The sequence below is a fragment of the Drosophila grimshawi genome, unplaced genomic scaffold, assembly GCF_018153295.1.
Source record: "Drosophila grimshawi isolate 15287-2541.00 unplaced genomic scaffold, ASM1815329v1 contig_1367, whole genome shotgun sequence".
NCBI classification, from domain to species: Eukaryota; Metazoa; Arthropoda; class Insecta; order Diptera; family Drosophilidae; genus Drosophila; species Drosophila grimshawi.
The window spans coordinates 7,554,406-7,568,297 of record NW_025062889.1 but is presented as its reverse complement, the minus strand read 5'-3'; the positions used below and the strand labels follow the sequence as shown (position 1 = coordinate 7,568,297).

The 13,892-nt window shown below is 39.9% G+C and overlaps 1 protein-coding gene across 1 annotated transcript in view; it reads right to left on the bottom strand.

Annotated features, from left to right (window-relative positions):
- LOC6560183 overlaps positions 1-13,892 on the bottom strand; it is a 96,509-nt gene that overhangs the window by 12,978 nt on the left and 69,639 nt on the right. The window contains exon 3 of the mRNA XM_032734297.1: positions 3,847-4,907. Coding sequence (XP_032590188.1) covers positions 3,847-4,758 — 912 coding nt within the window. The 5' untranslated portion in view covers positions 4,759-4,907. The remainder of the gene's footprint in view (positions 1-3,846; positions 4,908-13,892) is intronic.

Genomic DNA, 13,892 nt, shown 5'->3' with positions numbered 1-13,892 from the left:
ATTCTGGATTGCATTTTAATATTTTATGTACTCTGCATGCACATTTATATGCAAGAAATATTATTTACACACTGAGTTGAAGTAAGAATTTTAAAAATACAGTAAGAATTTTTAAAAATACAATCGAGTTTTTTCAAGCTGTGCACTGATACGAAAACGAATAGCATTCAACAAAAATACACATAAAATGAAAATAAAAATAAATAAAAGAAACTATGATTCGCAATGGTAAGATACTCTATTTTTCTGTTGTTTGTCAAAGCTGAATTTAAGTGACTTTAGTTGGGATAAATATAGAGTTTTACGAGCATTGCAAGCTCTTAATATGCTCAACTATTTCTCGTTTTAATGCACAGAGTATATCGATGAAAGTCACTCCAAAGTATGTGTTTATGTAATTGAGCAAATGCAAATAGTAAAATCGGGCAGAGCAAAATAAATTGGATATCAATTCAGAAACTTCTATTTCTGCATTGATGTTTTTATTGCAATTATTCGGCATCTATGCTGAGTGAAATAATATTTATGCGTAAAATGCAAATTTATAATTCACAACTAAAAGCACAACAAATCGAAAATAAAATATAAAATCAACAAACTCAAATGTACACACAGAGAGGAATATGTATTTTTGTTAAATTTGGAATATGGAAAATTACGCATAAGTAATTTGTGCGCATTTTGTTATTATTTCAATTTTGAGACTTTTGAAATAACAAATATTTGCTTTGATTTATTCAACAAATATGCATTTGTGAAATGAATTGAAAGCGCACTCAATAGTGCGTTATTTGATATAAAAATGTGACAATTTGATATATTGAGGAAAGAAAATAAGTCATGCAATTTGTATTGATATTTTCTATTCTATACAATTTAATATCTTATCAAAAAAAACATACTATTTTCATCCCCTAAAATTTTAGTTAGGTTTTACGATTCTTGGAACTGAAACTTATCTGTAATGCTTTCAATTCAATAGAGATTTTGTGTTGAAAAGCATGTTTTCTTTGAAGTTTGCTAGATATTCTGAAGTAAAAGTCTAATGTAAAATGTTATATCTTAAATAAAATGCTCAACAAGTTCTGAAACATGTCCTCTTGAAATATAGGGCATTAACATTTTTTATTTATAGCTAACGTGAATTTGCCCAAGTATTGAATGTTTTATGTGTGACAAGCTCATAGGATGTTTGATAACAGGTAAGTTTTTATAGTCCCAACCTCATGTTAATTATTGCCTACATTTCAAAAGCAAATTCGCCTCCAGTGTGTGTGTGTGTGAACGTTAACATATCGCCATAAAATTGGCAAGACATCAATTTAAGGTATTCAAGGGTCTTTCATGGGGTGCGGAAGAGAAACCGTGCTCAAAAGTGAATACCAAACATGGGTGGAAGATGGTTTACTGAGTGCCGAGTAGCGTGTACCGGGTACTTACTGCATAGTTGAATGCATTTTTATGCAGCATGTAATCGCAGGTGTTGTTGCTGTACTTGTTGTTATTTTATGCAAACCGGCAACAGAGCTTTGGAAATAAAACAAGAGCTCACAACGCAACATGGACGCAACCTGACGAATGCATTGCGCACCTGTGCAGAATCCACGTCTAGCTACTCGTCTGGCCGGCATGCAAGCATACATAGATATATTTATGGTCGTTAAAAAGGGATAAAGGACTACTGAGCACTGAGCACTGAGCACTAAGCACATGCCTCGACCAGGCCAAGCAAAGCCATGCCAGCCATGCCAGAGCCGTCTAAGCAGATGTGAAGGTGCGCGTAGTCAACGGCAACCGACTGAGGAATTTATGGCGCTTGGAATCAGTTCGAAACTACTTAAAATACCTTTTGGCATTTTACAGTTGAAATATATGGTCACTGGTAGTGTGCACTCTACTACCTACTACTACCACTACTACTAATACAACAACTACTACAACTACTACAACTACTACTAATACAGCTATGGCCATGTGCAGCACAACTATGCAACGGCATGCAACTCTGTGTCCTGCTCCAGCTGCCTCCCATCCCCCTTCTCCTTCTACCACCTTCAGGGAGCGATGGAAAAAATCCAGCTGACTGCTTTTTGGAGCTGCTTATCATGAGGTTGCTGCCTGCTGCACGGCGACTTTGTTTTAACCGTTGCAGCATGTTTTGGCATTTGCCAAACTGCATTCCACTGCCTCTTCTTCTACTTCAGATGCTTCTTTGTTGTTATCCTCTGCGCAGACAGTTGTTATAATGCAGCAATAAGCAGAGGTTCCTTCAGGCTCCTATTATGTATTGCATTCTATGGCTGGTGTATGAAATTTGTTGGCTGCATCTGCATCGTTATCCCCTTTATGGACAGAGGCATTACCATGATTATGTCTGTCCATCTATCTGTGCATCATCCTACTTAGTCAGCATAAGGAGTAACTAATTTTAAAAGAAGAAAACTATAAAGTACTCCTTGTTACAATAGAAAGAACAAATAGCTTTGTAGATATATTCTTTGAAGTTTTTTGCATGATTTTGATCTGAAACTATATCGAATTTTTTTATTGATGGATGGATGAGTTCCAGGTGAGCTACGTATATGATATAATTGTCATACTCTTATGAAATTGGATTTTTTGTTATTTTACTTTGAGATTGTTAATTATTAAAATTGAATGTAATAATTAATTTGTTGATTTTAGTCAACGCATCAGCAAAATGATTCTAAGGCCTCAAAGGATTCTAAGAATCGTTTAACACACGAGGAAGCTGCCTAAACCTGCCTTTAACTTGTTATTTCAATCGATAATATTTAATAATATGTATAAATTTACTCAATATACATAAATTGAATACGGTTTACTGCTGCAATGATGTCCTGTTAAGGGCACATCTTTGAGAAGAATTTACTTTATTCAGGCTGGTGATTTTTGGCAAAACTCTTTTTAAAAATTCATTCCCCACATCAAATATAAGGTAGACTATCTCAACATCTTCCACTCGGTCGAGTGTTCAGCCTTTTTTAAAGTTGCATAGCATGTGGCATGCATCGCGCAAGTATGCTCGAGAGTCTGGTCGTAAACTTTACATGGCTTTAAAGCTGCTGAGTGGCAAGGACAGTAAACTTAAAGCGTTTGCCACCGAAAATAGGAGGCTATAAGAGGCGGTGGCAGTTGTACAGGGGGTGGCATAGGTGGAGCAATGTGAAGACAGCGGCAGCATTTAACGAACGCAAAATGTCGACGAATAACTGTGGGGCCTAAGTAAAGGCAAAGTGTACACGCAACAGAAATCAGCACGGTACGGACATGTTTGCATGCATAAATAGCAAAGGACATGGCCAAAAGGACGCACTTTATATACGAGTATGTGTGTCTTCATGTGTGCTCGTATGTGTGTGTGTGTGTGTGCTCGTATGTGTGTGTGTGTGTGTGTGTATGGGAGTGTGTGGAGTTCTAAGCACACTCGCAGGGTGGCAACAACAACAAGTTATGGTTATTAATTCTGTGTATGCAAACGGCAGCACAGGAAGGACGAACTTAAGCTGTCGTCCAGGACAACACAGGATAGGACCGGACAGGACAAGGGCAGCTGCAATCCGCTTTGCAAAGTGTTGGTCACAGGATTTAGTACTACGACGCAAGCAACACAGCAAAGTGTCTGATTTATGGGTGTGCGTGTGTGTGTGTGCAACTTCCCGTGTGTATATGTGGCTGTGTGTGTGTGTGTGTGTGTGGCAGAGCCTAAAAGGATGCCGCAATATTTTAACTGTTGTGTCTGCTTCTAGTCGGAGTTTCATGCTAAATTATTATATCTAACAAGTATACGACATGTGGTGTTTTATGGTCGACAGACTCACTCACCGTCAAATTGTTATCCGATAGATCCAAATGTTTCAGCGAGATGAGTCCTTCAAAGGCGCCCGCATCCAGTTCGCTCATCACGTTGCCACGCACACTCAATGCCAGAAGCTCCTTTAGGCCCTCAAAGCTATCGTTGCGCACGAACTCAACAAGATTATCGGACATGTCTAGACTCTTCAGGGCATGTAAATGCCACAGATTTGTGGCGGGCACATCTAGCAGGCGATTGTTGCGAAACACGAGCACCTCCAGCGATGGCATGCCCTTGAAACAGTTATCCTCGAGACTCACAATATTGTTGTTGGTCAAGTCCAGCTCGACGAGGGCAGCCAGATCTCCGAGTGCCGTTGGATGCACTGTCTCAATGCGATTGTAGCTCAAGTCGAGCAGCAGCAGATTTGTGAGTCCCTTGAAAGCGTGCTTGTGCAACGCACTCACCAGATTCCTGCTCAAATTTAGAGTGCGCAGCTCCGTCTGATACTCGAAGTTCTTGGATCCGAGCGTCTCGATGATGTTTTGCGAGAGATCGAGCACTTCCAGTTTCATGTAGAAAGGCAGCGTGAACTCCAGATTGCGTATGCGATTCAGTGTCAGATTAATGTACTTTGTCTCCGGATTCAGCTGGATGGGCACATCCTCCAGTGCCGCATCGATGCACAGGGCACGACTGTTCGCATCACCGCCCAAACATTGACACTTTGAGGGGCAGAACGCGTCTATGCCACCAGGCAGCACTAACAGCAGCAGCAGCAGGAGTACATTCAACAGCAGCCAGTACATATCTAATGGCGAGGGTGCCAGAGGATGAGGTTTGCCATCCTGTCGCCACTTTGTGTGTAAGTTGTTTGTGTTGCTGTTCTTGTTGTTATTGTTGCTGTTCTTGCTATAGTTGTTGTGTGTGTCGCTTGCCATTTTGTTGGAGCCTTAGTGAGCCTTGCAGGCTGCGTGCTATCCTTATTGATGTTGCTGTTAGAGCTGTTTAGTTATTTGCGGTTGATTTGAGGTGCTTGTGGTGATGGTGGCAATATCACCAGTTGCTGGATGTCATTGCTTACACAGTTCTAAAAACAAAAGAAAGCAAATAATGTGATTTTTAGTTAGAAGATTACTTAAACTATGACATATTAAGTGATACTTATAGATACTTATAGGCTACCCGAGCTCTCACATTTGATTTAAAATAAGGCTAGGCTGACTTTATGAATATGCATTGTAAATGTTCTTTAAATATTTAACTGCTGCTCATGATCCGCAATAGGAGCTACTATTACAGTGCATTATGCAAAACTTTTCGGACGGAGAAATTGCCGACAAGCGTCGGTTTTAGTTGGCTCTTTGCATCTAAAACCATAAACTGCAGCACGGCCTCAGCACAACTCAATAGAGTTTTCATTTCCCTATTTAACTCACCGTCCGAGCCGTCTGGAAAGTCAGCAACTTTCAATGCGAGTTGTCAGCACTTTTCATCGGCCAACGAGTTTTGACTTTTGCACTGAGTTTCCAGTTTGGTCTCGACTTTTATGAAATATTAGCGAGCAACTTATGCGCATAAATCTTGCGGCGTGTCTCTAAAAAACGAAGCGTGTTAAATAAACTGCCAACAGTCGTAAAAGTTTTCCTTTTCTGTATAAATTCCACAACTAAAAAAAATGGACTGTCTGTTTTAAATACTTGATACAATCTGATTACCAAGTATCTGTAGCATTAAATTCCTTTAATTTAATTTGGGAATTATTATAATTTTTTTTTCAGTGTTCACAAAATGTGTACAAAAGTGTTTGAATAGTTTTTACTGAATCCATAGCGTGTTTATAATTAACTTCTCAAAAAGTGTAGCATACTTGTAGGCTCGCCATTCGAAAACGCTTTCGTTCCTCTCAATTTCTAGTGCGTGCTTTTAGGCGCAGCTTATATTTCAATATCTATTAATTTGGTGTACTAAAATTGAAATGAAGTATTTATTTAGAGCACAACACTTAATTAAATCGCACTTGTTTTAACAAATTGGTTGTGTTTTCACAAAGTTATAGCATTGCAAAATCTTACCCAACCCTGTGAAACTGTGAGACTGTGATATTTGCACACACATCCTTATATCTATATATATATATACACACATCCAAACTAAGCCACTGTCAACCCCGTTGAGCTTGCATACGACTTAAGTTAAATATGTGCCCTTTGGCCAACACTCAATTAAGTAATTAACAAATTACAAGCAAATCTTGAGCCACTTTAACTGTTTGGAAAATCCGTACGTTTTCAGGCTCGTCTGTCTGTCTGTCCGTCTGTCTGACAGTCTCTTATCCTGCGATTTGCATATGGCAAGCGCAAACAATGAGAAGACCTTCCGCAATCACCACACAACCAGCTCCACACCCTCTATCCGCTAACCTCTTAAGCTCTTTCCCTAGTGCACACGCCGGCAATTTGAACAATGCTCTTAACTAGCTGTAAAACAAATAATAAAAGAATAGCGCAAACTTTGAGGTTTCGTACTGTCAACAAAAGTTGAAAGCTCTCCACCCACAAATCTACAAACTGCACACACACGCACACACTCTCTCTCTCTCTCTCTGTTGCTTTTGTTCTATCTGTCTCTCTCTTCCTCTTATGTTTTTCGGCCGCCTTTACAGTTTTGGTCGCCTGGTCTTGGATCATATTATACGCTTCAATAAAATTGGTGAGAGTAAAAAAACAAGCCGAGTTAACTAACCAACCAATCGTACCCCCAACTCTATCCCTTGCTCGCGCACTCAGCTCGCTTGTCAAACCCCAACCCCAACCCTTGCTTCCTGGTTTTCGCTTTGGCAGCAGCAATACACCAAAAAAAAAAAAAGTGAAAATTGTGAAAAATTCACTCCCGTGTGAATTATTAAGTTTCACATGGCCATTGTTGTTGTTGGTTTTGTTGGTGTTTTTGCTCCTGTTGCTTTTGTAACTTTGTATACGCTTGTGTTTGTTAGTGTGTGTGTGTGTGTGTGTGTGTGTGTACGGTGAGTGTGTGTGTGTGCTTACTTGTTTGCGAAAAAAAATATAGGAAAAGGCACACAAAGTTTTTAATAAACTTTCGCACGCCAGCCTCACTTGACTATACTCGAGTCTCAGTCCTGTGCTCCCCACAAACACCCCCACTTATGTCCCCTATATGCTTTTTATGCTCTCCATCAAGTATGCGCTCAATGTGTATGTAGGTTCTCTCGACTCTACTCTAAGTGGTGGCGTGGCACGGCCAAGGCACACAAATATGATTTCATTGTTGCAAATATTTTGATAGCACGACGTCGCTTGCGGTTGCTGCAGCAGCAGCGGCGAAGAATTGGGTTGAATGTGGGTGGGTTGGGGTGGTTAAAAAGTGTCCTGACCCATCCGAATTGGTGGCGCTGTCAAAGGCCAACAAGTTGGGAAATGTTTGTTGTTGTTCATGTTATTGATGTTGTTGCTGCTGTTGCACTTTTGGCGCCCACTTTTCACTCAATGGCAGTTTTAGTGGGGGCAACGTCGTCGAAGTTGCATCTTAATAGGCTTATAAAGAGCTTAAATGTGTACGCAAACTGAACATGTGCGCGACCAGAGAGAGAGAGTGAGATAGAGTAAGAGAGTGAGCGAGCGAGAGAGAGAGAGAGAGAGAGGGAGAGAATGTGTGCTGTGTATGAAAGAGTTCTTATGTTCTTAAGTTCTTATGCCATAATTGAGTAGAGATGACAAAATGAATCTTAATAATACAGTTGCAAAATGTGTAAGTTATGTATTATTTGAATGCTTAAGTAAATTGATTCATTATCGTGTGAGTATATGGGAAAACAGATTTGTAAAGTTGCATCCTTCCCATATCCTAGTGGAGCTTTGTTTTTTGAGCAGGATTACTCAATTGATTGATTCAGCACATTCACTTATTCCAGAGCACAGAACGCCTCTTTCGCCATGCGCCAAGTAAGCTGAATTTATTGAAAACATTTTTGAATTTGCCACATTGTTCCCAACCCAGGTGTGTACTTCATCCATTAACTTTATGACTGCACACCTTAACCGAAAGAAATCCAATCAACAATGTTGTAACTTCACATTACACTTTACTCGCATCGCAAGCTTGTTTTCGTTCCAGTTTTTATAAGCTCCATTTAATTATATTGACATTGTTTGCCTATTTTTCCACACTTTATTTTAATACGAGCGTGACTCTGAGAGTAACTGAAACTGAAACTGTCTGTCTGACTGTCGGACTGTCTGAAGTGCGAATACACTTAGAGGATCTAGGTGTGTGTATAAGTGGAAAGCTGGGAACATTTCGCTCAAGGTAAATGCCATAAAAATGGAAAATAATAGCAAATGCCGAGAGGGAAACTGGCATCAAATGCTGATAATAGGAAAGCGCCTCCACTTGGTAAAAATCCATAGCAGAAGCTGCAGCCGCCGCAACATCTACCATTTCAGGATTCTCTCGCCACGCATAAAACTTTTGCACATAAATTAAAAGCAGGCAAAATCTGGAAATGAGTGTTCATGTTGTGGGGGTGGGGATGGGGTGAGAGAAGGGGAGGCGGAACAGAGGGGCAAAGACAACGCGTTGACTTTAGGGCCACAAATGGTAAGCGGGCGAGGTCAGGGTTCAGATTGATGTTCAGGTTCAGACTGTCGGAAAAGCGAGGAAGCGAAGCAATCAAAGGTGAAAAACTTTGCAAACTATGAGCTAGCAAACAGGCAAACAGGCAAAAAGTCAATATTAATATTCACTTAGCAAGGGTCTCACCGATGGAAAGGGGCAATCGGGACGGCAATGGGGGAGCTGATGCTGACAATGGCCAGGCAAATGCCAAGCAAATTGAAAATGCGACGAAAAACGTGAGACGCGCCAACTTTTCCACCTCAACGTGCCCGAGTGCGTTTATTTTTATCAAGATTAGCATTTGGCTCGCCTGCCTCACAGTTCTCAGCTCTCAGGTCACAGTTCCCAGTTATTGGATAGGCAAACAGAAAACGACAACGGCAACGGCAACGGCAACGTTCTCGTCGTCGTCGTCGTCGACATGGAGACCAGACAATGCAGCAGATTTCTTGCCCCGATTTCGATTCTCCCCAAAACTTGGTATTGAAGTGCGGCACGCACAAATTATATATATATATATATATATATATGTATATCCCTCTTACACACACAGGCTCTTCCACTGAGATTTCTCAGCCGAAGATGCCGTCGAAGATGAATTGTTGGTGTCGTCGCTGTCACCAGGCACCACCACCAGCAGCAGCAGCAGCAGCAGTTCCTCATCCATGCCTCCCTGTTTGTCCGCCTCCATTTGGCGTAGACCACATAATTGAGTGTCTGGCAAAACTTTCAAGTGCCTCCACTGTGGCAATTTGACAAAAGCCTTTGCCACAAAATGTTGCCGCACGCATAATTAATGCAATTGTTGGCAAGCAACGACACAACACAGAAACAGACACATCCACATCCACAGACTGGGGTACACTCACAATGTTTTTGCTTAGATCGTTTCAACTGGTCAGCCCATGGGTGTATATTGCTGAAGGGGGTAGAAGTAGTTTATCTGTCAGCGCTAAATGCAAGATTGCGTTGCACAGAGTTGCTCGGGTGATGCATGTTCTTGTATTCCACACAGAGTCGAATGCTTTTATCAATTTGTGCTTCTGATTTAGATTTCAAATCTAGTTTTTCTTCGAATTACTAAAAATAAAGTAATCAAATATAGTAAAATTACTTTAACTGTTGATAACTTTAGATCTTGATTACGAATGTCAAATTGTTGTCTAAAAAACTTTCGCGTTTTATGTCTTGAAGCCTGCATTTGTTCTAAGCTTAGTTATAATCGGACTGATATATCAGATATATGTGGGAATCCATGTTACTTGTTCGACTGTTTGACAAAATGTTAGATTATCTTTATTAGATTATTTTACTGCACATTTGTCAAATATCTGGCAAGGATGTTTATCTTTGCCAACAATACTATAACTTGTTGTTGCCTTAATATGGAGCGTATTTAAGTTATAGTTTTCAATCTATGGCCAAATTCTCACTTAAGTTGTCATGTTATCTTTTAGCGACCAGCATTTTTTTTTTTGTCGTTAGATCCCCTTTACATATGTGAAAAAGTCTAAAACTTTATTCGAGCATAAACTGGCACAATAAAAACCAGTTGAGCATTTTTCCCATTTCAAACAACAACAAAAAATAATAATAAAAGGAGCAAAATGAAGTGAGTTTGGACGACCAAAAACTGCAAGCTGCATATCAAGATAAAATATTTCATTTGCCAGGCAGTCGCCAGTGTACCCTCCGTGCTCTTAGCCGCCCCTCTTGCTCTGCTAGTCGGTCATCCATCCATTGTGCACTTAATGCAATTGTCGCATTATTTCAGGCCCCGGCCACTTGGCCACCCCTCATACTCCGGCCAGATCCGAGAGAACGATATATATTTTTAAATACCTAGTTCGCGTTTTTGTGTGTGTCTATTTTATAGCGTTTTTGGGTTTTTATTATGCCGCATGGCGTCTGCTTCACTCGTTGCCCGCTGCCTGCTGCATGCTACATGCTACTATATGGTGTCTGTCTGCATCTGTCGCGTCTGCCACGGCGTCTGCAACTCCGAGACAGCTAGAGATATTCCTCGTTTGGTTGTTGCTATTGTTGTTATTGTGGTTGTTGTGGCTCGTGGCTGCTTATTAAGCCATTTGAAAAGGCGCTGCTGCATTTTGCGCTACGCTTTTTTTATATTTATTTTTGTATTTTCTGTGTAGCAGATCAAGTGATGCAAAAAAAAAAAAAAAAAGAAAGATGAAAACAGTTCACATAAAAAATTAAATATAATTTTGTTCTTGGACTTTGGCACATGTGCGCAGAGTTTGCCACTTTCCCAGGGGGCTTTTTAAGCTGCACGTTTTTTTCTCGATTTAATACTTAAGTATCTCTACTAATAGCATTGATAGACTGCTAAAAACTGATTTATTTTGCAGTTGAGAGTTCAGCTAAAATAATTGCAAATTATTTTGGAAATCTTCAACTTAAGATTTCTGTAAACTTTAACCACAAATAACTTAACCATCTAAGTATTCATTATGTTGTTAACTTTCATTCCAATTTGCAATTGCTTTAACTGCATGACATAAATCTAAATAATACAAATAACTGTAGCCAAAAGAGGTGCCCATAACCTTGTCATATTGCTCATACGCCTAGTGAGAAATATCGATTTTTGCTGCCAGCCTTAAAAACAGTAGAGTACAACGCACTTTGTGTTTTGGCTGCTGCCAACAGCAAAAGAAAAAAACCAGAAGTCAGTCAGTGAAAAAAAACTTTGGGCCACTGGCACAATAATTTGGCACGCAAACCTTTTTTTCTTGGACGCCACGGCAATCCATTTCCAAGTTGCAAGGGTTGCGAGCGGGTTAGGGGTTGAAGTTAGGGGACTGTGCATTTTTTTTTTTGCGTTGGCTCCCGTGGGGCGCGCAAACATAAAAAATGAAGTGAAATACATTTTGAAGCTAGTGGCGAGCATTAAAAATTTGCTAAACCCAACGACGAGCCAGGGACTGGGACACAATGGCGTCAGGACTCGAGACTTGAGCTTAGAGTTTTGGATTGGGGCGCTGGTGGTTAAGGGTTGGGGCAGGTCACGCGGCGTGCTCATAGTTCAGTGTTCGCCATGTTTGCTGTGCGGATAAACATATAACAATTAGAGTGCTCTTTGTTAGTTTCTGCTCTATGTGTTACGACTGATATAGTCGAGACCTGCATCCCTGGGAACTTGTGGTTGAGGGCTGAGGGACTTGAGTGTCTTGTGTTACGCTGCCACACACATGTATGTATGCCAGTTAAATATTTAGTTAGATTTGGGTTTTAATTTATTTCGAAAGGGTTTTATAGCGCAGACTGCTATGCAAATGAGACCTAGAAAAAAAATGAACAAAAATGGGTCAAAGTTTAATGTGGGGGCGTGTCTGACCGGCTGGGTTTCGAAAGAGTCTCTACTTGCAATATTTATGACCACCCCAGCGGATTTTTGGGAAATTGAAGTTTTCCACTGCTAACGTGTCCGGCATGCAAATATGGAGCAAGGCAGTGAGTTATATAGAACGAGCAGTTGAAAATAGTTAAAGAGGAAACGATAAAGCAGTGGCAAAGACATGTGCAACAGTTAGTTGCGGGTACTAAATCACCAAAATACTTTTAGGTTAAGCAATGAGTTACTTTAACGTTCTAAAAATCGAGTAAACTGTTAAGGTGGAATACACAAATTCATACAGATAGCAGAAAGTCAAAATTTAATTAATATTTTATATATTATATAGAGCTCTTGAGCAATTTCCAATTGCGACATAGAATCTAAAACTTTTCAAAATCAAAGGGTTGAACATATACAAAGACCTCCCGCCTAAACGCATTCAATGTTTGGCAATGTCACCAAATATTTTGTAAGAATTTTTCCCAGACAAGAACATAAATTAATTTTACAAATGAACAAACGAAATAAAGCGGCACAGAAATCCCAAGAATTTAACCTGGACACATAAATTTCTCGACGAGAAGTGTAACAAATGCTCATTAATATGCCAGACACACATTCAGAAGCGGATTGGGGGTGGAATGGGTGGTCTGGGAATTACCAACAAAATCCATAAGAATGCCGTGAAATAACAAAAGAAAATAAATACAAAAAAAAAAAAAACGACTCACTTCTAAAAATAAAATTTATTAATTGGCAGCTAAATAAGTCGCAAGAATTTACACGTTAATAATTTTATTAGCAAGCTGCTGCAGTGGGCCAACTTGGCAGGTGGGTGGTGTCTGGGGGCGTGGCAGCGACAGCTGTTCTTGTATATGTCGACGGCAGAAACAAAAACAAAACGAAGACATTTTCAAATTCCACTTTGTCATAAAATGTGGAAATAATGAAAAATGTGAAATGTGTTGCCAAAAGGGCGACAGCAGCTTTGGCTAATGCTCTCCATAGGTTGAAAAGGGTGGATGCTGTGGCCAACTGGAATGGGTATTCACTTTTTTGCCTGAAAATTTAAATAAATTGTTTAAAATGCACATGAAACATGCACAAAACTATTTTTAGACAGTCACTGACAGATGTTGCCATTCGAATCGATAAATTATAATCACTTTGAAGAGCAGACAATAAATATTTGGAGGGGGCCATTGGAGGGCTCTCAGCAAAATGATGCCGAAAATTAAAGCAATGCGCGATAGTGTTTTTTGTTCATTTTTTTTCCTTATTCATCTGCCGTTTATTTCCAGCTGTTGAACACAATTTAAGTTAAGTGTTTTACTTTTAAGGCGAATGCCATACGCGAACAGACACCAGGGCCACGCCCCCCAGCCCCGAAACGCCCACACATTGACAGGGCAGCAAAGTCAAAGCCAAAATGAGAGAGAGAAAGAATGAGAGAGAGAGAGAGAGAGAGAGAGAGAGGAGAAAAAAGAGATGGAAGAAAAGCGCAAAATTCATTGCCTTTTAATTGCAGTTGGCAGTTGATACGAAGAATTTTCGACTGAATGTGAAATACTTAGTATATATATATATGTGTGCGTGTGTTTGTATTGTGTGTGTGGGGGGATGACTGTGGATCTGGAGTTTTCCCCATAAATAAATTCAACTGTTAATTGAATGCAGGCACTTGAAAAATGGGCAGACTATTGGAGCTGACTCTCCAATGGCAACCTGTTGAGTCGTCCACTGAGTGATTTATGGATCTTTTACCCAGACAATTGACTGTGGACACTGTGCAGTCGAGAACCATTTTTGGCAATTCTTCGGAGCGACAATTCCGATGTAGTAATAAAGTGGCAACATAAGTATAATAGCAGACATAAGTTAATTGGAGCTGGAACAGATTAAGCATTTATTCTTCAACATAATTGGAACTTTCTTGGAATTGAGCTGAACACCAGCGAGTTAAATCGAATTATATATTAATTTACTGATATTCTTTCTGCTTAAGCTTGAACCAAAGTTATCAATTTACACTGTACAAACTCAAATAATAAAGCAGCAGGCTGCTGTCCCTGGTAACACACT